Genomic DNA, 27,727 nt, shown 5'->3' on the forward strand with positions numbered 1-27,727 from the left:
TTAGTTATACATGCAAATCCTATGAGCAGAAAGAGGTAGAGCGCAAGAGAGAAATAAGATAAGATATCAGACATCTTATGTTTAGTCATGACATTAGTCATGTCAGCTCATGAGCCATGTGTTACTATGATTTCAGTTTGAAATTTGGCTAAATTTCAATTGATCATCACCTTAGTGTGTGATGTTCAGTGAACCAAAACTGAACCAGTGCTTAAAATGGAAATGCATACTCAATGCAATTAGAGAACACTGTTTATAAATAATTTTGATCATACAAAGTCAGTCCACAAACCCCAACCCAACATTGTCATATTTAGTTTGATGGCTTTTTAAGACTAATATTAATATTTTAAATGAAATTTACAGTTACAAATATGTATGGTGTAATAAAATAAACACTTAACTGTGCATCATGATGTTTTCTTGCCACTATGGAAGTAAAATAGCCCAAAATTTCAAAATGGACCATTCCATGAAAAAAAAAAACAATGTAGTGTCCTGCCTTAATTACCCCTTGATTTACTCACCCTCAAGCAATCCTAAGTTTATATGACTTTCTTATTTCTGACGAAAACAATCCGAGTTATATTAATAAATATCCTGATGCTTCCAAGCATTATAGTGGTAGTGACGGGGTCCATTGAGTTTGAAGCTCAAAAAATTGTATATTGATCCATCATAAACACGGCTACGGGGGATTAATAAAGGCCTTCTCAAGTGAATTGACTGAGTTTTGTAAGAAAAATATCCATATTTAAAACTTGCCAGACCGCCTTCCGTATTCAACTTACGCAGAAAGTGTAACACCTCTCACAGTTCAAAAAGCTTATGCTACGTCCAACGTCATACGTTGCGCCAGTTACTCTTTTTATGTAAGTTGAATACAGAAGGCTGTCTGGCGGAAGCTACATATTTTTAGTTTATAAAGTTTTAAATGTGGATATTTTTCTTACAAAACCCCACCGATTGGCTTCAGAAGGCCTTTACTAAGTACGTTTATGATGGATGGATGCACTTTTTTGAGCTTCAAACTCAATGGACCCAGTCACTGCCATTATAAAGCTTGGACATGTCAGGATATTTATTAATATTACCCTGATTGTGTTCATCAGAAAGAAGAAAGTGAACTAATCCTTTAACTGGCGTTTTAGCAAGATATTTGTTAGTCCAGCAATTGTATAAAAAAGGAGGTTGGTGGTAAAAAAACAAAAAAGTATTATTTTTCTTATTGGCACTGTTCTGACAAATACTTTGCACAAGCTAGTAGCTATAGAGGCTAAAGTCAGTAACTCACTTCCAAATGTGAATGGTATGATAATTTAAACGATGAGCTTCAAATTAATACATTTAGCAAGATTTCTAAAGTTTTCGCAACTAACTACATTAAAAATAAATCAAATCCAACAAAAGTCTAGCAGGCATAAGCTGCCTATTTCAAGCGATACATACCTCCACGTATACAGGTGGCGATAGAGGTTCTTTTTCCTATTTCTACTTCATCGCTCTTTCAAGAACAGAGTACACACCCATAGCAACACAAACATCAGCATCCAGTCAGAGCTGAAACGATGAAGCAGTCCAGACTTTAGACACACCTCAAAACATCTGAAGGAAATCAACAGAACAGGTCTATTTACTTTAAAATACGGGCAGCAATGCAAGCGGACGACGCCAGATATTTAAAACGGTGAGTGTTTGTGTGTTGTGCTCGCGAGCTCTATATGAAACCATTAGCTGATACGAGCTTCACCTTAACACAATATAAAACACCATATGTGCCTGTAAATGTTGTTTTCTGAAATGTAACATTTATTTTGGGTGTATATGTAGAGCTGCCAGGCTGTTATTTCACATTATGGTCTGAAACTGTTTATTATGTGGTCATATTCTTCATCACCGCCATCATATCATTACCCTAGATTCATTAAATAAATAATAAACACATTCAATAATTAAATAAAATGTTCTGTTGTGGCACCATCTTGTTAATACGACAATGCGTTTAATTTACCACGAAATTTTCCAAGGTGCTGTGAAGGATATTGAACATATCTGGAAAAACATGATTGTTTTACTAGTAAATATTATGGTATTATTGTTAGCATAATAGGCTTTATGCATAGAGCATCTTTCACAAGTAACTAAATGTGTTTTTCAAACAAGTTTGAAAAAATACACAAGATTATCAATAATCTGTAATGTTTTGTGTTCAGGAAATATAAAGGTGGCAGTTTAGATGTCCACCCCACAGAAAAAGCCCTTGTTGTCCAGTATGAAGTGGAAGCCACGATCCTGGGTGAGATGGGTGACCCAATGCTAGGAGAACGCAAGGAGTGCCAGAAGATGTAAGACCATTCATGTATATGGAGTGCAGTGCTTGTGATAGTAGGCAAATTCATTGTGTTTACAACAGCGGTAGAATTTATTTATTTGCAATGTTTTCCTCCGTTTGCAGAATCCGTCTGAAAAGCCTAAATTCCAGCACAGACATTGCATCTTTAGCACGGAAGGTAGTGGAGGAATGCAGACTCATTTCCCCTTCCAGACTTCCGGAGGTGGAACAGTTATTGTTCTACCTGCAGAACCGCAAGAAATCTGTTGGTAAGAGATGAAGAATTGGGTAAAAATATTATAAATAATGCCTTCGTGATTTAGATCCTGATTCTTTTTTTCTTTTTTTTTTGTTTACTCAGAAAAGAAGGAGAAGAAACAGATCAAGCCAAGAGACCTGACTCCTTTTGAAGGCATGGAGGTATAGCCGTGTCACTCTTGTTATCTTTTGTTTGAGTTTTTGGTTGAAGACTCATTTTTGACTCAACTAATGTCTTATCTTAAATGTTGTGTATTGTAGCTGGATGAGGAGGCCAACATTAACAGCATAGATGACTATGTTGAGCTCCTGTATGAGGACATCCCTGAGAAGGTCAGAGGAGCTACACTCATCCTCCACTTGGCCCGTAACCCTGACAACCTGGAGGAGTTGCTGCAGAATGGTGGGACATACACTGGAATGAGTCATTTTTACACATTTTAGGATTTTATCTTTAACTTTAACTACCACAAAAGCCTTACCTTTGGAATTGAAATGCATTTACATTACCATATAGTTATAACGTTTTCCAGTGCCTTTGAACAAAAGTTTGATTTTCTCTCATGTAAGACTGTTGCCCCGTTTACACTAGTGCGTTTTCGTTTTAAAACCTTTGAAACCTCGTCTACACTGGCGTTTCCATTGCGTTTCAGAAATGAGTTCTGTCTACACTGCAGTGACTGCACGACTGAAAACACATGTCACATGACCGTTCATGCACACTGGGCATGCGCGTACAAGTGTTAACAGTTGCAATTTGCGCATGTATTATTCAGTACAGCATTTAACTACACTACACTATACTAACTACACTACACTTTAACTACACAAGGGCTGCTAAAAAGCTACTAAGTCAGCAAAGCATGCAGTTCCGTCTCCATTTTATTGTTTACACGGTTGTGAGGCTGGTATGTTACAGAGCCATTGAGAGAGACGGCTTTGTGCTGCGTTTCCCAAAAGCATTGTAATACAATAGCCACCAACTATGATCAACTTAGGCGTACAATGCTTTTGGGAAACGCAGTCCTGGTCTGTTACTAACGTGTCCCGGTAGCGTAATGTGGGTAGCCACACAATCTTTTTTAGATTTTTAGAAGTCTCCGTTTTGGTTTGTTTACACTGAAAGGCAACTCCGGAGTTTTCGAACTAAAACGGGGCATTTTCAAACGATGACAGGCGTAACCGTAGCAAAAGTTATGCGTTTTAAAGCTAAAGCACACTAGTGTAAACAGGGCCACATTAATGGATAGTTCCCCCCAAAATGAAAATTCTGTCCTCATTTACTTGGCCTTATGTTATTCTAAATCAATATGACTTACCAAAGAATGATTCCTGATGGATCATGTGACTCTGTAGTAATGGCTGCTGAAAATTCATCACAGAAATATGTTACATTTTAAAATGTATTAAAATAGAAAACAGTTATTGCAACAATATTTTACAGCATTACTGTTTTTACTGTATTTTTGAATAGTTAAATGCAGCCTTGGTAAACATAAGAGACTTCTTTCCGCTCTCTCTCATGTGACCGATCTCTTTGACCCCTTTGGTCTCTGTAACTTTATCCATAATTGCAGTACTACAGCCTGTTTTACGTCACTTTCCTCCAACTACTTGCCCTTTAGCATCCCATTTACCATAGTGCCCTTTGAGTTTACCCACATCCCACAATGCTTTTTTTCCTTCACAAGTGTGTTCTTTCTTTTCCCATCAGTCCTTACGGATCAGAACATACTCTCCACATTCAAAAGCAGTCACATATTTCAAGCTGTTGTCACTTTGTATTCACAACATGAGTTATTTTCATTAGCAATGAAAGCATTTACTGTTTTGTCTGCTCTCCCACAGAGACAGCTCTGGGCGCGCTGGCCCGGGTCCTGAGGGAAGACTGGAAGCAGAGTGTCGATTTGGCAACCACCATCATCTATGTCTTCTTCTGCTTCTCCAGGTACACAAGCTACACATCTGCACGCTCTAGCCAAGACTCACTATTCAGTTTGATGGGTGTTGTGCACAGAGCCGAGATACAACAATGGCAATGTGCCGTGAGGAGAACATATTTTCTTTCTTGAGAATCATAATACTAAATACTCCTATCATAATATGACACATCAGCTGCTGTCAGAACTCATTTGAAAAGTGAGGCCGTAGGTAAATGTGAAAGCTAGAATCGTTCTTGAATCTGTGCCCTTCCAATGTTATTCTGCTGAAGTCTGCAATGGTTTTGTTAACATTCATCATACTCTCGGTGTGCGCCTGTGGTTGACATGGGTTCAGGCATTATTTTGGCATAGTTGGATACACGGTGAAGGTTAGACAAACAAGCTTTTTATCTCCAGTTTCTCCCAGTTCCACGGCCTGATCACTCACTACAAGATCGGTGCACTGTGCATGAGCATAATTGAGCATGAGCTGAAGCGCTATGACCTATGGCAGGATGAACTGCAGAAGAAAAAGAAGGCTGATATCCTTTCAATGTAAGAGGGGGGTCATAGGTGAAAGGGTGACTCGATGTCAGAGAAAGGGCAAAGGTAAAGTCAAGCCAAGGGTCAGGGGGCATGGGTGTTATGTTTTAATTAAAATGTTGCCCCTTAATTACTGCTCTGAACACAAGGGTTTAATAGAAAAGGTCCTTGACTTTTTGAACGGGACGATGACCCAGACAATCAGAACCTGAAGAAGGAGTTCGAGAAAGCCCTGAAGAAGTACCATGGACTGCTGGCCAAACAGGAACAGCTTTTGAGAGGTAGAATACTTTATTATCCACATATCCACAAAATAACAAGGCTCATTTTGCATCTTAAAGATGTGTTTTGTCTAGACAGGCTCAGATGGAAATTTTGTCTGATAGTGATAGCTGAAAATGAATGTTATGACTGATGTTAGAAATATATACTCTTGGGGAGTGAATAAGGGAGTGTTCAGGATGTTATTTTGAAAATAATTATTTTAAAATTCTGTAAAATAATAGATCTCAAAATAGCATAAGAGAAAATGCAGAAGATAAGATAATGGTCCCTATCATACAACGGCGCAATTGGACGCCAGGCACGATGCAGCTGTTTTTGCTAGTTTCAGCCCGACTCAGTTATCATTTTCATGTCCATCGCCACGTTGTTTAAGGTCCAATCCCATTTCTACCCCTTAGCCCTTCACTTTCCCCTACCCCTTCGTTTTGCGCGTTCATGTGAAGGGGTAGGGGTGTCTCGATTCTTCTCTTTTGGCTGGAGTGGTAGGGGTAAGCGGAAGGGCAAGATAGCCCTTCAAATTAAGATTTTTCAGGACCGCACTTCGAACAAAGGGTTATGAGGAATTTCGCTACATACACAGACTACCATGCTGCAGCTGCTAGAATTCGTATCACATATCGTCTGTACACCCTAAACTCGTTACCAAGGCAACAAATGACTCGTTTGTATTACATTGCAAAGAGCTCCGTTATTGCAGCACCACAGTAGAAAATGAAACCATATCCGTACCGGCCGGCTTGGATCAACAGGCATACACTCTGCTTATTACACACACAGGGATGCGCAGCAGCACACAAACATTTTTAAATATTAAAAATAAAAGGATTTCTCTGTGGAGAAGTGTTCGGTCTTTCCGCTCACAAATTCCGCCATGTAAATAGCAAATCCGCCATGGTGCAAGCGCAACTGGCTTTTAAAGGGAAGGGGAGATGAGACTGATTGTTTTATTGCACGTTACGTTCAAAACACATCCATTACTTTGAACCATGCGCCTAGCGCGCTGACCGTTTATTTCGTCATTAAACTAGCGAAAGTGGATTCAGGTACACCCTAAGTGCACCAGCGCCATGCGCTTCAAACCATGTGCTCAGATCGTTAAAATAGGGCCTGATCTCTTTTGCTCACCAAGACTGCATTTATAGTAGAAAACTTTTGGAACATTTTACTGTCTTTACTGTCACTTTTGATCAATTTAATGCATTGTTGCTGAATAAAAGTATTAATTTCTTAGTGAACTGAAAAAAAATTGCACTTTATTTGCTTACAATATCGTCCACTTTAAATACAGATTTGGAAATGGTTGATCATGCCAAGCTGTTGTGTTTCTATGTAATCAGTGGCTCTGTACCTGCTGCTGAATCTGTCTGAGGACACCCGCACAGAGCTGAAAATGAGGAACAAGAACATTGTCCACCTTCTGGTGAAAACGCTGGACAGAGACAGTGAGGAGCTACTGGTGCTGGTGGTGTCCTTCCTCAAGAAACTCAGTATCTTCTTAGAGAATAAGAATGACATGGTGAGCAATACTTTCATATCAGAATGAGAATCAGAATCTTATGGAAGCTTGTTTCTGTCACAAAATAAAACATCTACATCTCAGAATTGCGAGATATAAAGTCAGAATTCTGAGTTATAAAGTCTAATTCTGAGGGAAAAAAGACTGAGTTTATATCTCACAATTCTGACTTTATATCTCTCAATTGCGTGTTATAAAGTCAGAATTGCGAGATATAAACTCGCAATTCTAAGAAAAAAAGCAATTGCTACTTAATCACGCAATTCTGAGATGAAAACTTGCAATTGCAAGAAAAAAAGTTGCAATTACCTTTTTTATTCTTTATTCTGTGGCGAAAACAAGCTTCCATAGAATTAGAATCAGAAAGGGCTTTACACACATATAAATATACCACGCTCTTATCCAAAATGTACTCACTTATTTTGTTAACTTTAGCATTATGCTTGTGCCCTTAATGCCCTCAAAGCTTATCAACATATAACTACTATATAACATATAACAACTAATAAGCCCAAAAGCTCCAATTTTGATTTCATGGGGTGTTTAAATGTGGTGCTCAAAGATTGCAACCTGAAAGGTTGCAGGTTCAAACCCCACAAGACTACACCACCCCAAGTTGTTACTTTCTTATTATTACTCTCTCCTTTCTAAATCAGCCACACCTGTTCTCATAACTCGTTGCTTATATAGTGTTCTGTACTACTTCAAGACAGTTTAGCTGTACTGTTTAGTCGACCACTTATCCCACACTTCCTCCACCTGTAACCAATCACACACTTAACCCTAGAACGAAGGTTATCTTGGCAATCATTTATTTGGATTCATTAATCAGCTAATTTCTGGTCTTGTAAATTAAACACATTTGTCAAGGCAGCCGAGCAAAGACTGTTCTGATTTTGACAAATGCTATACAATAACACACTTTCGAATTATTAATTTAACACTTTGGATCCATTGCTGGCAGTTGCACAATCGTCCCTCACGTTGTTTGACACTGACTGTGAATGTAAGGTTGGATGTAGGCAGTTATTAACACTGAAGGCTTGATTTGAAAACTGGTTCCAGGCTCTGAACAGTTCCTTTAATGGGGATCACATTTCTGCTGGGCTGTCCATCTGTGGCTGTGTTTGACCACAGCTGGAGCAGGCAGATGTGTTAACAAGCAAAGCCACAGGCACATTACTAAGAGATCTAAATGGCTGACCTTACAACAGTCTCTAACATCACTACATCTCAATAATCTCCCTCTCTTTTTGATAGGCTGAGGTAGATACAGTAGAGAAGCTGGCAAAACTGGTGCCCTGTGAACATGAAGATCTTTTGAACGTCACACTTCGCCTCCTCCTTAATCTCTCCTTTGACACTGGCCTCCGCAGCAAGATGGTGCAGGTGGACCTTCTGCCCAGACTCACCACATTGTTAGGTAAGATTCCTGCAGGTATTTTAGATGCACACATTTTGTTTAATTTAATTGTATTGTTTTAATAAAACATGTGTTATTATTTTATTATTTAAATGTTTCTTTATATAGATAATAAATAACATGTTATTATTTTATTGTTAAAATTTTTCTTTGTAAAGATAATAAATATATAGTAGAGAGAGACCATTTTTAATGTTTCTTTTTCTGCTTTTTATATATTCAATTATTGACATTTTATTTTGTTATTTTGTTAAAAAAAAAATATATATATATATATATATGAATAGTAGAGAGAGGACAGGTCATGAAGGGAATAAATTGGGAATTATATTAGGAAATTTTGCACCGGATTCAATCACACTTTGGTCTTTGGCCCTATTTTATCACTTGATTATGATTTCAATAATTGTCCAGACAAATGAATTGCCCATTTGACAGACTTGTACGAGCCCAGTTACAACCATTGAGACGGCAGAAGCCATGGTCAGTCTACCAGTCGTTAATGTTGTGTTTGAGGATGCAAGCGTTTCTCAGCCTCATAAAGCAGTTACAGCCTGGCTCTGTTCTGTCTTTCAAAGATCACTTCCTGAGATGAAACAAAACACACGATTCGTGCATGGACTACATAAAGAGGCGTGGTTGGCTTTGGCACCAACAATATGTTTTTTGCAAGGCCTCAGGGGGGTGTCGTGTGTCCTATGCAATTAAAGTAATATATTTGTTAAAAAAACAGCTTCAGTTCTAAAGTAAATGTTGTTCTTCCAGCACAAGGGAAGTCCACATTTAGCAGCTTATGGAGATTTTCTCTCTCCGTCAGACACATACAACTACTCATTCTTTATGTCCACTTTGGACTGGCTGCCAACAGCTAATGGTTCTTTGCACTAGTGTGGATGATATAATGTTTTTGTAAGTTTTTTTTTTTGAAGAGGAAGGTGTGTGTAACCTCTGCTTTTATCTGGTCTGCTTTGTAAGAATGCGACGTCCATTCCTGTCAGAATAATGCAGATGCCTCATGAATCTTCAGAGTGCACAGAGGAAAGCTCCTATCTGCTCTTCCAAGAAGACCCTTTGAGGGTCATGGCATGGCTGATAAGATGAAAGTGAATCTTGTTATCCTCTCGAACCTCGTTGATGATTTATTTCAAAACCAGAACCCACTAATCGACAAATCACGCCACACTGCAACACAACACTCCACACTCTTGTTTTCCAGTACAAATATCTAAACATTCTTAAATCAAAATATATTTATTTGAGAAGCAAAATTACTTAAGATAGTCTTTTGTCTGCTGTTTTCTGAAAAAGAATGATCAAAATGAAGAGAGATTATGTTTAAAACCAGTTTTCCCCAAACATTTTTTGCTTTTTAAAGGTAATAAATATGTAAGATTTGATGTTAAAAAACATTCTCTTAACCCAGTTTATTGTTTATTGACTACTATTAGTATGCCATTCATGGGTTTATATCCCCAAAATGTGTCAACAATGAGTCTCCAAGGCACCATCTAAACATTGAGAGCGGTCCGCTCAGATCTCTCAATCCCTTTCCTGCTGAACCAATAGCAAGAGTCGGGGGCATAGCTACTGTTGCAGGCAGAGCCAGAGGTTGTTTAGTTAGTCACTGTGGGACCATGGCTGATGGGTTACATGGGAAAAGACATTTCAGCTTTATTACTAATGCTTGCTACATTAATGGATGCTTCAATACAACAACATCATGCACCCATTCTGAAAGACAAATATTCCAGTTTAATGTTTTCTTTGATGTGTCCAGTGTAAACAGCCTCAAATGGTTGCAGCATGCCATGTTAGAAAATGCTTCCACAGATACTTTGGATGGGTTTATTATAAGTGAGACACTCGTGTTTGTTCAAGGAGGAGTGTTATTCTACTCAGTTGTTTACTCGAGACACAGCAACACAGGCTAAAAGTGTTCCTAATACGTTGGACATTTTATTCACAAGCATCTGTAAGAGCTGTAGGCCTATGTGTGATGTTCGAGTTGGTGGAGGTACGGCACAAGACGCACGAAAGGGGCGTTTACAAAATATAATATTATTGTTAATATTATTGCCTCTTGTTTCGCAGAAACTTCATACTTTACCTTTTAAGTAAATGTATTTTGATTTAAGAATGTTTCAGATATTTATACTGGAAAACAGCACAAAAATATTAAATATTATGAAAAACACCTAAATCCAAGAGCAGAGAAGAAATCATCATATGGGCTGTCACACAGCACACTGCTGCTGAAATAACTCTTATATTTGTCACTTTGAGTTGAATTTAATAGTAAAAACCTACAAATTCCGCCCACTGCCACTTTTATGCTTAGCAAACTTAAAGGCTAGCAATAGCAAGCTGGCTTTGGAAGCATGAGATCCCATCCTCCAAAACACATGAATGTGCGCCGCAGAGTCTGCAAAGCATCACGAGAGAGCTCAAAGCACATGACATTACAATAATAATGAACATAAACAACTTAAAGAGCTCTGACTTGTACCACCTGACTGCTGCAGATTCATTTCGCCATTGATAGTGTTGCCAATGAAACATAAAGTCTGATGTTGAACAGCTCTGAGTAGAATATCATGAGTTGTCATCTGTAAAAGGTGGTTTCTCTTTGTTAGTGGTGCGCTATGATTGTTTACAACTCTGCATAGCCATAGACTTAAATACATAGCCTTATGGAACACGGTGATGACGTGTGATGTCTGTGCGAGTAGGGTACGCAGGGGTATCGAAATATATAGGTTGACAGTCAGGTAGGACATCCATTTAGGACAAACATTTCTTGGTCCTGAGGCTTCCACAGAAGATCTATATATATATATATTTTTTTTTTATATTTAGGCCACTTATATTATTGATATAATGTTATCGAGGTGGTGAATATAAATATATATGTATAATATATATGTATGTATGTATGTATGTATGTACAATTCAACCTCGCTAATCAGTTGTTGGATGACTGGTCTTGACCCATCCCTACTGTTTACCATTAGTGTGTGCTCAATGTCTCGATCCACTCTGAAGGACATGGGCGTTTAGGGTTGTAGTGGTCGCCTGAAGGCCTGGCTGCCGTGGCTTTTATGGCAGTTGGGTGTTTTAAATCTTACTGGGGTGTAATTGAAGTTTAGCTCTCCTGCTCTCCCACTAAACGCACCCTGAACAGGATAATGAATTTTTAATGGGCTTTTTTCTCCCAGGCTCCAGGGCTGTTTTGAACATTTTTACAGGCCCTTCTCCTCCATCCTAATAAAGGATCCCCCGTTTTCCTCTCCCAACATGCAGGCCGAGGCGTTAACTCTGAGTCTGCGTGTGTGTGTTTGCGCTTGACCTCTTGAGTTTGCGCGAGAGCTCGTTTGTACGCTCGTGTGTGTCTTTCACTAATGAGAAGCACATGTTGGGCCAATCGTGGCGCTAGCAGTGCAGAGCAGCTTGGCTTGAAGTTATTAATGGCAGTAAAATTTATGCTTCCTCCTTTTTTTCCCCAATTAAATGGAGAAGCCCTTCTCTTTTCAGGGGTCTTTAGGAGCACATCTGGCTCCAATAGGCTGAGATAACCTTGCCTAAAGGGTGCGTGGCCGGCTCCGACCCGTCCCCGCCCCCTCTTCCCTCTCTTGGGGTCTGTGTCTGTCTGTTTGATTAAGTCGGAGGCTCAGGTTCTTACCAGGTCCAGGTTTCGGTCTGCTTTGTAAAGGGAAACTGTGCTTTCTCAGGGTCAGAGTTACTTAGGTCTGAAATACAGGCCTAAAAAAATCCTGAGATTAACAAAGTTATTCTTGCAAATTTGCTTTCATTATATACACACTCCCATTCAAAGTTAAGTTTGGTAAAATGTTTGATGTTTTTAAAAGAAGTCTCTTATGCTTACCAAGGCTGCATTTATTCAATAAAAAAACAGAAGAAACAGTAATATTGTGAGATATTACATTTTAAAATAACTCTTTACTATTTTAATATGTATTTACATGTAATATATTTGAAATATAATTTATTCCTGTGATGGCAAAGCTAAATTTTCATAACCCATTACTCCAGTCTTCAGTTTCACACGATCCTTCCAAAAATCATTCTAATATGCTGATTTGGTGCTCAAGAAACATTTCTTATTATTAACAGTTGCTGCTTAATATTTTTAAGGAAACCGTAATACATTTCTTCAGGATTCTTTGATGAATAGTAAGTCCAAAAGAACAGCATTTATTTGAAACATACATTTTTGTAACAGTTTTTAAAAATATTTACTGTCACATTTGATCAGTTTAAAGGGGCTATATGCAACTTTTCTCCCAAAATAAACGTAACAATAGCCTTTTTATTTTACCATTTATGACTCAAACATCTCCTGATGAGCATACTGACACCTTGTCCGCTCACAGTGGGTGCACCTATAAGCCTGTATCCTATTTTTCCTATTTTCTGGCGGGTCGTCTTTTCCCGCGCTGTCTGCGGATGTGACGTCACCACCGCTGCGAGAGCGAGCAGAAAATGAGAGCAGTTCTGTTTTTTGGCCACAGGTGTCAGTCGCGAGTTTAAATTTCAGAAAAACGCATATAGCCCCTTTAATGCATTCTGAATTAAACTATAATTTTTTTTCCACAAATAACAAAAAACTGACCCCAAACGTTTGAACTTTTGTGTAGGTCCACATTTATAGCCAAAAAGTCTATGTTTGTGTCCCATTCCTCTTTAGTTCCCTGTGACATGAATCAGTGAATCTTGAACACTGGCAAGGGCCGTGATCCACTAAATATTGGGATACTCGTGACTCAAATCTGAAATCAAATACAACTGCTGCTGTCCTGTCCTGCTCTATGTTTCTGTTAAAGGAGGTGTAATTCTGGTTACCTTGAATACTCAGGAGTGTGTATCTGTCTATTCATGGATTGTGTGTGTTTGTGTTTCAGGAGACGAAGCGCAGAGACAGATTGCCATGTGCATTCTGTACCACATCAGCATGGACGATCGTTTCAAGTCCATGTTTGCCTACACGGACTGCATTCCACAGGTGAGAGGTCAGCCTGCATTAGCATGAGCTTATAGCAGGGGACAGGAGAGCTCTTTAACCACTCTCTCTCAATGTGTCTACACCGGGCGCAACCGTTGTTCCTCTGTGCCATGCCATTCCGCAACAGCTTGAGGCTGTGTACTTTGAACACGTCAAAGCGAAAATTCCAAATTCACTGTTATTGGAAGTAGAGCAAGCTTGTGGAGTTCATCAGAAATAGAACGGGGCATCAGTTTACTCTCTGTCTCATTTTGTTGCGTTCAGTGTGGATAGTATCGCTGCATATAATGGGATTTCTTTTATTGTAACGCGATGCATCGCTCACATTCGGTGTAGACATTATTTCACTGGCCCTTTCAACGTGTCCTGTGTCTCTGATCACAGTGATTAATGTAGTACTTATAGGTGAGAAAAATAACATTTTCCTGCTACTTTTTGCTATGTTAAATTCTATAAATCAAATTATTAATGGTAATATTTGTTAGCAGTTTTTTTTTATCATAAGACAAAAATATGCATCATGAGAGTAACGAAACGATTTTCATTATAGCACTGTTGATGAGAAATTAGATTAAAAAAAAAAAAAATTGTCAAATCAAATGTCATCGTTTTTGTAAACTAAAGTTATATGCCATGTCAACAATTTAAAAAGGACTGCAATTAACAATAAAACGAAATTATTAAAACTGATGGAAAAATGTCTAGGTTCCCATGGTCTTGAAAAATCTGGATTTTCTTTTCCAGACCTGGGAAAGTTATGGAAATGTCTTTATTAAATGTGTCTACTTATTTTCACCTCTAAAATAGTTTAGAATTAGCTTTTTGTAAGTGCAGTCTTTTTTATCTCTGTCCATTGATCACATACTGTAGCTGGAAATGTCATGAAAATTAATTTGTCAAAAGGTGTTAGTACACCTCTGTACAGTAGAGAGTTTTTTCTTCCACTTTCAAAATTGGCTTTCTAATAAAATTCTGCTTGTATTCAGTATTTATTGTGAAAAAGCAGGTTAGAGATTACAGTTATCATTCAGTTATACAGAATAGGGAACCAATAGACATTACAGTTTAAGTAAAGAGGAAATAGAAGGGCCCTTCATGGACAAATTGGGTGACTAGAGAAATGGAAATATGGTGACTGCAGGCTGGGGGTTACCAAGGTTTTGGTAGGGCGACTGGATGTTGCATGTGAAAGCAGGGCAGGTGCCAGTAAGTCTAGCCACAGTGATTTAGGCTGCAGGGCGGCTGCTATGTGATACTCAGTATGGGACTGTATGCTTTGCATACTCACCGCTGCCTCCTCACGGACCAAGCTTTCTCTCCGGGCCTCCTGCTTATCGTTAGCGTCAGGGGGCAATGTTGACAACCCTTGACCACTTCAACCCAGGCCTGGACTTCTGCCCAGTCCCCTTCCCCCGTACTCCCTTCCTGGACCCCTACCGTCCCCTCAGGTAGCAGAGTCCGGTCCTCTGTTCCGCCTGGGGTGTGGTGACGTTACCCGAGCTAATGCAGAGTGACATGTAAGGTTTGTGTCTAAAGTTAGGATCCGCTTGAGAAAATCAGGAACCCCTGGATGTCTGGGAAACTTACAAATTGGGTGCGGGAGTTTGGAAAGAATGTTTCAGGTCTGTCAGCTTTTTTGTGGGACAAAGGCGGGTTTGATTAAAGTTCTAGGTGGATCAGGACTTCTAGCCATTTGCTGACTTTGTTGGGTTGGATCTTTTAAGAAAGAAGGGCACACTTGGGCCTGAAGCTTTCAAGTGGGTAATGAGGTAACTGGACTAAAACTTGCTTACTGTCTTGGAAGATTGTGATGTCTGCAAACAAAATGAAGCATTTCTCTTTACCATCTGAACACAGGAGCATAAGTAATGTTCGATTTAATATATATAAAATAAGAAAAAAGAAAAGAAATGATCACTTTTATTGAGCAAGTATGCATTCAATTGATCAGTAGAGTAACAGAGTAAAGACATTTATAATTTTACAAAAGATTTCTATTTCAAATAAAGTTGTTCTTTTGAACTTTATAATCATCAATGCATCCTAAAAACTCTGTTTTCAACATATAATATAATGAACAAATAATGAGAAATGTTGCTTTAGCACCAAATCAGCATATTAGAATGATTTTTTAAGGGATCATGTGATACAACTGGATTAATGGCTGCTTAAAATACAGCTTTAAAGCAATAAATAACATTTTAAAGTGTATTTATCTCTAATTGCAATAATATTTCTATGTATTTCTGTATATCTATAATACATTATTGCTGTTTTACTGTAATTTTACTGTAACTAGCATAACAAGTTGATTCCTATGAAGTATCTTCCATTTAGGTTAGTCTTGGACAGCAGACATAACTAACTAGGTTGGGTACCGGGACAACCACACTCCATCGTAACCCCCCTCTGCTATTTTATGGTGTATTGTTTGGCAGGTAATGAAGATGCTGTTTGATTGTGGTGAAGAGAGGATTGACGCTGAGCTCATTTCCTTCTGCATCAACCTGGCTGCCAACAAAAGGAATGCCCAGATTATGTGTGAAGGTCAGAATTCATACAAAAGCACAACCCAAATACAGCGAAAAGAGCAGACTTGGTGCTTACGATAATGTTTCTATTCAAGGCAATGGTCTGAAGATGCTGATGAAGAGAGCACTAAAGCTAAAAGATCCTCTAATGATGAAGATGATCCGAAATATATCTCAGCATGACGGACCATCTAAAAATCTTTTCATTGTGAGTTTCAGAGATAAAAAGGATACACCCGCCTATACAAATAATGTTTGCTAATTTGTTGTAGTTTTGTACATTGATGCTCAATTGTAGACTAACAAGCATGTGATGTGTTTGAGGACTATGTTGGAGACCTGGCGGCTCAGATCGGACTGAAGGAAGAGGAGGAGTTTGTGATTGAGTGCTTGGGCACTCTTTCCAATCTTACCATTCCTGATCTTGACTGGGAACTTGTGCTAAAGGAGTACAACCTGGTGCCTTATCTTAAAGACCACCTTAAACCAGGTATATCTCATTCAACTTTTCTACATGACAACAGAAAATACATGAGAATATTAGTTTCAAGATCTTGTGATATGTGACTTGCCCTTATTTACTTCCTTTAGGCTCTGCAGAAGATGACCTCATTCTGGAGGTAGTGATTATGATTGGCACTGTCTCCATGGACGACTCCTGTGCCGTAATGTTGGCTAAATCGGGCATCATTCCTGCTCTTATAGAACTATTAAACGGTAGGACAAATTTAGATTCTTGGAATGCTTTTAACCCTCTGGGGGTCTTCATTTATGGGTCACACTCAGGGCCTTCGGGTCAAAAATGACCTGGAGGGCGGGATTAAGATAAAAAAAGATTTGAGTAAAATCAATGAAATATATTTTTGTTCTATAATATTTTTTCTTTTCTTTTTTGGTGTTTTGAGATAATTTTATGATGAATAATTAATATTTATTCAATAATTATGACCCATTTTTTCCCATTGAATATAATAAAAAAATAATATATATATATATATATTTTTTTTATTATTAAAGCTGTATTTCATTTTAGTCAAGCCTAGGCCTCACGAAAGCAATTTTTTAAATGAGTTCGGTGCCATCCGGTGTACACATTGAGCATTTTTATCACACAATAGCACATTTTTACCACTTTAGTGGATCTTGTAAAAAAATTTAACAAATCGTAGCTTCATCGGAATGGACCGAAAGTTGGTAACTTTATTGGTACTTGGTATATGAACACCCAAAAAATTTGGGGACAGGATTTGAAAAGTCTAAGTGGTCGTAAAAAAAAAAGTCACATTCAGGACCTTCGGGTCAAAAATGACCCCCATAGGAAATTAATGGGAAATTCGTTTTTTTCTGCATACAATCTACAAATCAGCCAGGATGCAGAAAAAAAGGACTCAACAGTGAAGGGGTGAATCTCTAAAACATCAAGAGTGCAAAACAGACAAAAAAACTCACACACACACACACACACACACTTATACACACAAAAACACACGCACACACAAATTAACGCGTGCCATTCCAAAAGCTAATTGTGTTTTTGTGTGTGTGTGAGTTTTGCACTCTTGATGTTTTAGAGATTCGCCCCTTCACTGTTGAGTCCTTTTTTTCTGCATCCTGGCTGATTTGTAGATTGTATGCACAAAAAACCTCTGTATTTTCACATTTTTACCAATTTCCCATTCATTTCCTATGGGGGTCATTTTTGACCCGAAGACCCTGAGTGTGACTATTTTCTTTTTACGACTACTTAGACTTTTCAAATCCTGTCCCCAATTTTTTTGTGTGTTGATGTACCAAGTACCAATAAAGTCCATTGGACCATTCCAATGAAGCTACGATTTTTAACATTAAAAAGAAAAAAAAATTGGGGTCAGAAATTACCGAAGACCCCCAGAGGGTTAAAGTGCCTGTTTCAAAGTTGTTTTTTTGTGAAGTGTTTGTTGAAGTAGAAAATGGTAATCTCTTTCTTATTTCCATCTTCAGCCCAGCAAGAAGATGATGAGTTTGTCTGTCAGATTGTGTACGTCTTTTACCAAATGGTGTTTCACCAGGCCACTCGAGATGTCATTATAAAAGAAACCCGTATCCTTCATTTTGTAAAACCTGCAATTGCACGATGATGATGATGGTGTTTTTCAGTCAACAGGTGTCTCTTTCAAAGTTTTTTCTCTTTGACTGTCATCTTATCAGAGGCTCCAGCATATCTCATTGACCTTATGCATGACAAAAATGTAGAAATACGCAAAGTGTGCGACAATACATTGGACATCATTGCTGTGAGTATAAATCTGCTGTACCTTAAGCTAGTGATCTGCTGTTTTTTCACCAATTTCAAGCTGCTTGTGTCATTTACAAACTTTTGTTTATGAAGAGAGTTGGTGTGGGTGTCAGTGGGTGAAGGGACCTGATAATAATTGAATGACTAGGCATAACCCAGGACATACATACATCTAACTCATTTGAAGAACCAGTGCAATTTTTAGTATAATTTATATGCGATTTTAGTATTAATTCATATTGTGAATTAGGTTTTATTTTTATATTTACAGTATTCATTTTAATTTTAGTTAAAATTGTAGTTACTCTTTTATGTGATTTTACCATTGTATTATTATTAGTATTATTTTACAAGTTCAATTTAGCTTTATTTAATTTATATTTATTTCAGTTTTTACCATTTTAGCTGAAACTTTCAACTTTAAATTATTTTATTTTTATTATTTTAAGGCAACATTTCTCATTTTTTGTTTATTTTTTTTAAAGTTTTTATTTTATCATTTTATTATTTTTATTTTATGTATTTTATTTTTTTATTTTATTTCAATTAACAAAAATATTTTTTTATAGTTTTAGTTAACAATAACATTAAATAAATAGTCCAAGATTTTCTCTTTTCTTTTGTTTTGAGTAAGTCAAGAGGGAAAACCATAAGAATGTCTACTTGGTAAACGCAACCAGCACTTCATTTTTAACTATAAATATGGCACATACGGTTTGTAGTCAGGGTCAGTTGACGTAAAAGACTATTGGGTGAACACCGTTGCTAGCGGGTTAAATGTATAAGCTGTTCTGAAGCTGCTCTGTCACGTGTGATCTGTCCCAGGCCTCAGATTAATGTAATTAGGGCTGGTCTTGAGGCCAAGGGAAGTGTTCCATACATCTGATCGGAAAGGGCCATTAAAGCAAGGAGCCACATCAAAGAGAGAGGAGGAGACGGCTGCTTAGTGTCACGTGGGAATGGTGGACAGAACACAGATCTGCTGAATACTGCACATTCACATACACGTTGTTGGTCATCTTCCCCTTTTTCTTCTTCTATGTGATACAAATCTTTTGTACAAATCTTTTCGTTTCTGTGATGAATATTGTTGATTTTTTTTTCTGAACAGTTTTTCTTATTTTGTCTTTTTATACCCAAGCGTTTTGCTTTTTGTAGCAGTGGTTTTTAATCCAGACCAGTGAAGTCACTCATAATTCATTTTTACATGCTTTTTCTGGATACGCTTAAAGATTTTTTCACCACATTTATTTATAAAACACCCTAACCCACTCCGGATCCAAATGTTCAGTAACGTCATGAGCTCAGCTACTTGAAGATTGATTAGCCAGGGTATCAGACCACATTCTTTGCTCTGATTGGCCATGGGAGTGCAGCATGTGGAGCCTTTAATGCTTAACAATGATGAATTTGTGCCCTGGCAAAAAGTGTCACTGTGCATGCCGGTGGGGCCGGACCAGTGACAATGAGGCCTGTTTGGGGCCTAAGCCTCAGGTGGCCACCTAAGCCCCGGGCCTTCCACCCCGTGTGGGGATGATTAATCAGAGGACCGGGTTGCTCAGCTTAGCTATTTCCACCAACCTCAAAGAGGTTTTATTGCACTCAGTCTCTGTAGAGTTAAAATAAACAACTACTATGTTATCCGTCTGCCAAGCAACACAGCTCACCTGATTCCTCCTACATCGTTGGTATGGCACATGCAGCGAGGCAATACAGGCAGAGCCTTTCTGTGTCCTGCGCTAATACTTGGCTGTTCTCTCTGTCTCCGTCTGTAGGAATATGATGTGGAGTGGGGCAAGAAGATCCAGAGTGAGAAGTTCCGCTGGCATAACTCTCAGTGGCTGGAGATGGTGGAGAACCGGCAAATGGATGAGGCAGAGCCTTACATGTATGGAGACGATGGAGAACCTTTCCTTCAAAATGGTGACATCCTGGAACGGCCAGACCTCTTCTACAGTGCAGGTTAAATTGGGCATTGGTTTTAAGAAATATAGTAGTTGTTATGAATAGGGTGTTTGAATTCTTGTAGTTTTTATACACTACATTCAATAGTTTGGGGTCAGTTGGGGGGTTGTTAAAGAAGGATGCAGGAAATTGATCAAAAGTGACTGTAAAGACAAACAATTTTTTATTTTATTTATTCGGAAAAAAATGTCACTCCACAAAATATTGAGCGGCACAACTGTTTTCAACATTGGTAACCATAAGAAATGTTTCTTGAGCACTAAATCAGCATATCAGAATGATTTCTGTAGGATCATGTGACACTGAAGACTGGAGTAATGATGCTGAAAATTTTGTTTATCTATTTAGCTTTATTTAATTTATATTTATTTCAGTTTTTACAATTTTAGATGTTTTTTTTTTTTTTTTTTTTTTAGGATCATGTGACACTGAAGACTGGAGTAATGAAGCTGAACATTTTGCTTTACCATCACAGGAATAAATGACATTTTGAAATGTCAAAACATACTTTTATTTAATTTTAAAAATAACTGCTGATGACAATGAGAAATTGGAATAGTTATGATTTGTCTTCGTATTTTCCTGGCTGTAATGCGTTATCACAACGTGCAAATGATAATCGGTTTCTTTGTGATTCCTGCAGATGGAATAATCCCAGCAGATGGTGCCATTAGTCCAGAGTTCTTCACAGACTTCCAGAATGGAGACCTGTTAGGACCACAGGGTTTCCCCAGCAGGTACATTTAAATATGATGAATCAGTCAGACTGGCTGCAGCGGATCTGTTGGTTTTGTTATTGCTGCATCAAGCACGCACACACACACACACACACACACACACACACACACACACACACACACACACACACACACACACACACACACACACACACACACACACACACACACACACATCCTTGTCTGCCAGTTTTGTTGCTTTTAGCAGGGAAGGGCCCAAAAGTACTGCGTCAAAGGGTCCTACGGCATCCCAGCAGGCCTCAGCACTCCTCCAAAAGTAATACCCTCAGCTTTGAGAGTAAACACAGCTCCCTCTATTCAGCTTTTTCCAAATCTGCTTCAGTTGCCATATACCTACTGTTTAGGGGTTTCAGAAAAGCACTTATGTGATGACTTGATGCAATGATTTATGGTGTGGGCCACTTTGTGTTATGGGATTGTGCAAAATATCTAAGCTCTTTTCCAAATATTCAAATCATTGATCGCAGAAGGGATTATTTGATATGGGGCCATTAATGATAATTCAATGACCCCTTCAAATGAGTAGACACAATTTTAGAAAGACTTCCTCATTTAGGATTGTATGTCTTTACAAAAAAAGGTCTAAAAAAAAAAAAAGCCAGAAAGAAAGAAAAGAGACGGGTCCAACAACAGAGAGAGCTCTCTAAATTATACATCAGTCTGTGAGAAAAAAGGTGGTTGTCTTGAAGTCAGAGAAGAGGCGCTGAAAAATAAGGAGCAAGTGAATACGAGCGGGAGGGGGGCGGCGGCAGAGGAAGCCATGTTTTTTTTCACAGCTCTTTGTAAGCGATACCTGTAGAATACACTGAGAGTGCACAGGGATTTGGGCGGCCTGAAAGTGTGGTTTTCATTTTGTCCGTGTGGTGTTAGAGATCCAGGTTAACACAATAATGAAATCCAGCCTCAGTTCCCCTGCGCCGAGCCAGGAGCCAGACACACTGGGAACGGCTCTTTTAAAAGCCCTTTAATAGAATTGCATTTATTTATAGAATAGCACAGAGCAATCTTTCATTTAGCACATAAAAATGCTTAGTTATTCCAGATGAAAAACACACATTCGTGGCTCCATTTGCTTGAAAAATGGGAGTTCCTCATTTTGAATGTTATGATTAGACAAAAATCACATTAAGGTACTTAATCCATTTTTGTAAAGTAAAATAAAATGATTTCAAAGCAGTCAAGAGCAACACACAAATGTTATTTGAGTAAAACATAATTTTCAGGACCAACCTGGCCCCAAAATGTATTTGGACTTTTAAGCCACGCAAAATTGTAAGAAAGTGTTGAACATAGTGGCATTTATTTATTTTACTTTCTTTGGATACTTTCTGTTGGCAAATGTTATGTAACATGTCCACAGTTAATGTGATGAACTACACCTGTGGTTACTCTGCTGGGACACCTGTGTGAACTTGAGGGGAACTGACTTCATATATTCACTAATAGAGACCAGTTGGTTTAAAGTAATAGAAAAAATGGCTAAATAATTCAAGTCAGCTCTGAGAAATGTCTTGCATCATTAGTTTGCAGATAACACTTGGTTTGATAAACTACTGTTCACATTTTGGGGAAAGAAATTAATACTTTTATTCAGCAAGGAGGCATTAAATAGATCGAAAGTAACAGAAAACTTTTGAAACATTATAAATGTTTTTACTATTTCAAATAAATGCTGTTCTTCTGAACTTTATTCATCAAAGAATCCTGAAAAATATTAGTTTACACAAAATAAGCTATCTATAAAACTATATTCAACATTGATAATAATGAGAAATGTTTCTTAAGCATAAAAATCAGCATATTAGAATGATTTCTGAAGGATCATGTGACACTGAAGACTGGAGTAATGATGCTGAAAATTCAGAAATTCACATTTATATTCAAATACAATCAAATAGAAAACTCTTTTTAAATTGTAATATTTCAGAATAATACAGTTTTAACTATATTTTCTATCAAATAATTGCAGCCTTGGTGAGCATATTTTTTTAAAACACAAAAAATCTTATCCCAAACTTTTGAACAGTAGAGTATGTTGTATTTGATGCAATAAAACTAATACAGTTTTAAGTGTGGCTTAGAGGGATAGTCCACCCAAAAAAGATATTTGCTCACCCTTGTGTAATTTCAAAAAAAGTAAACACTTTCAAACACATTTTTAGTGTCCTCATTCATTGTAATTTCATGGAGGGAAAAAAAACATAATCTTTTATCCCTTTGTTTCATGAGGGTGAGTATATTTAACAGAATTATAATTTTTGGCCACCAGAGGAAGGAAAGACGAAATACTGGTAACATTGACTCTTAGCTGTTTCAAGGTTTGCGGGTGTTTTTTACAGGATCTCACCTCAGTGTTAACTCTCAGGGTCCACTGGGGCCAGACATTGGGATATTTTTCAGCCTCAGATCTTCAGATTATCACCAAGCGCACTGTGTCTGTGGCCCTCGAGTGTAAAGGGCCAACGGCTGTGTTTCATAAGAAAGTCGAAGGATAAACAGTATCTCCTTTTCTAATGATTTGGTTTAGATTTAGAATGATTAGACGAATGGAAAAAAAGGTTGGTTTTAGTCTTTTGTAACATCATTCTTTGCGAAACCTTACAGAACATTTCTACTTTCCTGGAAAGGATGACAGCATTCCTTTGGGATGAATGATTCACTGGTAGAATGATCGTAACACACAAACACACTTTTTAGGCCTGTTTCTTACCTGGACAATCTTTGGATTGATCATTTGACCTACAAAGCATAGCCTTATCCTTCCCATCAACACTTTTCATTTGAACTTATTCTGTTAGCTATATGCTTTGGTTTAACCCAAACTCTTTGACATCCATTTTTTTCTCTTCAAACCTTTTAACAAAGTCTGAAATTTCCCCAGACAGCAGAAGTGTTCCTCAGAGGATAAAGACAGGCTTGATGCCCGGAGAGGGCGGGTGTTCTGGTAACGCATGTAACCGATCACTGGAAGTTTTTTTTGTCTAAAAACAACACCGCATTATGGGAGCTGGAAGGGGCAAAGCAAACAACCCATATTTTAAGATGACAGGCCAGAGACGGGTGGGTGTTGTTAATTAAGAGACAGATTATACTAGTCCATTCCAGTTGACATAATTCTGTTGGCCAGTGCCATTTGCCTTAAAGAATTCTTATAATTGTATTGGTTTAACATTTTTTTATTTTTATCTGTGAACACTCCTGGTGTGCATAACATATAACATAACATAACATAACATAACATAACATAACATAACATAACATAACATAACATAACATAACATAACATAACATAACATAACATAACATAACATAACATAGAGCATACAACATACCAACATATAACATACAACATAACAACATATAACATACAACATAACAACATATAACATAACATCTAACATATAACATAACAACATATAACAAATAACATAACATAATAACATAACATAACATATAATAACATAACATAATAACATAACAACATATAACACAACATAACATATAATAGCATAACATAATAACATAACATATAATAACATAACAACATGTAACATAATACCATAACATATAGCATAACAACATATAACATAATAACAAACATAACACATAATATAACATAACATAATACAATTTGATTTAATTGAATATAGTGTGACATGATCTCATTGGTATGGAAGCCCATTAACTGCCACATAAAAAAATATTGTCATAATTATGACATAAACAGTCAACATTATGACTTAGTCAAAATCATGACTTGAATCGAAATTATGAGATTAAAAAAATATAAATGCTGACACTACTTTGAAATTATGACACTAAATCAATTGTCATAATAAGATATACTGATTTTCTGTCATAATCTTGATTTGTCATAATTGACTTTTTAATCTCATAACTTCATCATCATTTCAATTTAGTATGTCATAATTTTGACTTCTTGAATCTAACAATTTAAATGGTTAAAATCATAATTTCGATTTTTTTTTAAATCTCATCATTTTCATTTCAACTTTTCATCTCATTTAGTATGTCATAATTATGACTTTCCAGAGCATGATCTTTTTTCTTATGTGGTGGGAATGGGCTTCCATACATTTGGCCATTTGCCTTGAGGAATTCACAAAATACTGGTTTAAAAATCAAATGTTTAATTTATGAACACTCCTGGTTTGAATAATTAGGAAGCCGTTCTGTTTTAATCTCAGTAGCTCTGTTTTGCAGAATCAGAGCGCCATCTAGCGATGCGTATAACCTTTATACAAGTAATTGCCTATTAAATACACATTAACATGATTTATGTAAGCCTTTTGTGATTAATCTCAACTCTCATGTATTTCAGCAGTTATATGACTGGCTGACAGATGGCTGTGTCTCTTTTCCGCCAGTTCTTTGACAGACGGATACGGACAGACGGGTGTGACTCCAGCACGTCCTGCCACGGCTTACGGCTTTCGGCCTGATGAGCAGTTTTATTACGGTTACACAGCGTCACGGTAGGAGAGTATCGGGGAAGCCCTTCGAAAACCCTCGCAAACTCTGAAAACCAATTAAATGGATCTCAAGTAATGTTAGTTAGGTATGGTCTCTTTATCATTTCAAATGAAAGCAACACTACTGATTTTCTTCATTGTCAGTATTTCTTTCTATACTTTCTATACATTCCACGTCAATCTCAGTCTGAATGTGTTTTAAACAGAATGTTCTAAATGAAGCTTTGATTTTGGGCTAGATCATGTCGTTTCAGTGAATACGTTAGCCTACTGTGTATTGCTTGTCAACACTGAAGAAACTAATGGCACCACGTTGCCCTTTCTGTGCAATATAACAAACGTAGGCGTTTAGTTGCATGCTATTTCAGTGGTGCAGGCGCGTTAAGTTTTGCGGGATGAAAACACCTACTCTTTATACATTACAACAATCATGTCAGTTTAACTGCATGGTAGTGGTTCAGATTTAGGTTTTTGGAAACAAAATAGTGTGAAGCTTCAGCTGCAACTCATGTATCAATAGTTAATAGTCAATCATCGTTGTTCATTATAGGATTTCAATCAATTTTGCATGTTTACATAAAGCAACTGACTGTAAGGGTCATTTCAAAGATTGTGCTGCCCCCCTGTGGACTCGCCGATGAAATGACATTATGTTAAATTACATTACATACACTACTATTGTCTTTAAACACTCTACAGCACAGTACCCATGGTCTTAATATCCTCACTACTCACTGATATGATTGTGTGAAACAATGTTACTTTGCCTTTGATACTCTAGTACAAATATTACAACACATATTTGCTTTTTATGGTGCACTGCTAACAACTTCTTATGTATTTTCTAATGTAGCCAAACTCAAGTGTTCTTGTCTTTTGATGTGTTTTAGTATTTATGAAACTTCATTGGTGCCTGGGGATTGTCTTAATTACTGTTTTATATAAAATGCCTTTTTATTTAATGTGGTGCAATATGAAATACATAAATTGATGTGCGAAAGCTTTCCTTGTGTTTACTTTGATTGAAATCTTTTGTCTTTTAGACTTTTAGAACAGCCGAAGCTCAGCTCTTGTTTACTCTCACCTGATTGCAATGAAATGCCGTACATATTTTATCATTCACTCCCATCATTCCTTTAAAGGGTGGTTATGCTTATTCAAAGATGTATTGATGGGCTGTATTGTTGTTTATGTGGATCTCAGATATATAGCTAAGTGCCCAGAGCAGAATATGTAGTAGTGACCGTCTCCATATATAGACAGATCTCAGTGGTTCTATGTATCTGCATTGCACATGTGGCAAATCCATTTGTGTCACTCAATACAGATTCATGACATCAAAGGTTACGGCACTGGGCTGTAGATATGTCACAGAGCCGGATTCCATGGCAAACAAACCCGTCAGGCCTGCATTATGGGTCCAAAGAAAACAGTCAGCCCTGGTTCATGGCTGGCTCTGTCACAGATTTGCATCTTAGGTGAACGTACAAGATCCTTAATGTAATCTAAAAGTTGAAAACCACCTTGAAGCATAAACTTTCACAAAGGATATTATTTCCAAATACAATATTTATGATACAATTTGGATTTCATATATTATTCAAAAGTTAACATAGCAATTAATTTGTTCATATTAACTTAAAACAATATTGAAATAAGGTTATCTATATTACATTTTAAAAACATTCTAGAAATAAGGTTATCTATATTACATTTTAAAAACATTCTAGATTACATTCCTAAAATAGTCCTTATTAGACTGAGATGTATATATATAGATACACAATATATATACTACCATTCAAAATTTGGGGGTTGGCAATATTTGTTTCAAATTTACATTTAAAATTGAATGTTAATATACTGAAATATTATCACAATTTATACTACGGGGGCTGTTGAATGCTTGAATCTGTTTGGTTGACGAATGTTCTAAGGTGTGCAATTATTTTCAGGAAAATGCATGGCTAAAGTAGTTCCAGGCATGTCTTGACCGCATTACAGTTCCATACCACCTCGCCAAATGATTTCAGTTATTTCAAATGTATTTACAGCCGACAACAGCAAAAGAACCAAAACCCACATTGAAACTTAACAAGCAAATAAATATAAAACAATAGGATAAAAACGACTAATTATTTACGTTTTTAAGTTTTTGCCACAAAATTACGTTTTATTATGTGCAGTGCAGAAGCACATTCTCTGCTCTCCCACTTAAACATGCACACACACATACGCACAGAAAGGTGTTGTCAGCGAGGCTTTGGTGATTTTGTCAGTAAAAAAGACGCTGTTTTTACAGTTTCGTATTAGTAGACGCTGCTGCCAAACACTGTTGAAAGAGACGCACAGACTAAGGTAATTCACATATGCACACTCTCTCTCTCTCGCTCTCTCTCTCTCTCG

At 37.3% G+C, this 27,727-nt stretch overlaps 1 protein-coding gene across 3 annotated transcripts; it reads left to right on the forward strand.

Moving 5' to 3' along the window:
- The first annotated feature begins 1,501 nt into the window (after positions 1-1,501).
- On the forward strand, positions 1,502-26,337 carry kifap3a (kinesin-associated protein 3a). Of its 3 annotated transcripts, XM_079831418.1 has the most exons (21): positions 1,502-1,687; positions 2,214-2,345; positions 2,456-2,601; positions 2,694-2,752; positions 2,852-2,993; positions 4,439-4,538; positions 4,930-5,054; positions 5,238-5,336; positions 6,678-6,856; positions 8,117-8,279; positions 13,199-13,299; positions 15,738-15,846; positions 15,926-16,038; positions 16,155-16,320; positions 16,422-16,547; positions 17,811-17,909; positions 18,018-18,103; positions 19,881-20,067; positions 20,487-20,510; positions 20,714-20,807; positions 25,217-26,320. In XM_079831418.1, exons 1-21 carry the CDS (start codon positions 1,656-1,658, stop codon positions 25,326-25,328), a joined length of 2,394 nt encoding a protein of 797 aa, XP_079687544.1. In that variant the 5' UTR covers positions 1,502-1,655; the 3' UTR covers positions 25,329-26,320. The 3 variants fall into 3 exon arrangements, with proteins under 3 accessions (XP_079687544.1, XP_079687545.1, XP_079687546.1); XM_079831419.1 differs by lacking the exon at positions 20,487-20,510 and having other exon boundaries at positions 25,217-26,337; XM_079831420.1 differs by lacking the exon at positions 20,487-20,510 and having other exon boundaries at positions 25,171-26,336.
- Positions 26,338-27,727: the final 1,390 nt, after the last annotated feature.

This window comes from Gobio gobio, assembly GCF_949357685.1.
Source record: "Gobio gobio genome assembly, chromosome: 12".
Classification (NCBI taxonomy): Eukaryota; Metazoa; Chordata; class Actinopteri; order Cypriniformes; family Gobionidae; genus Gobio; species Gobio gobio.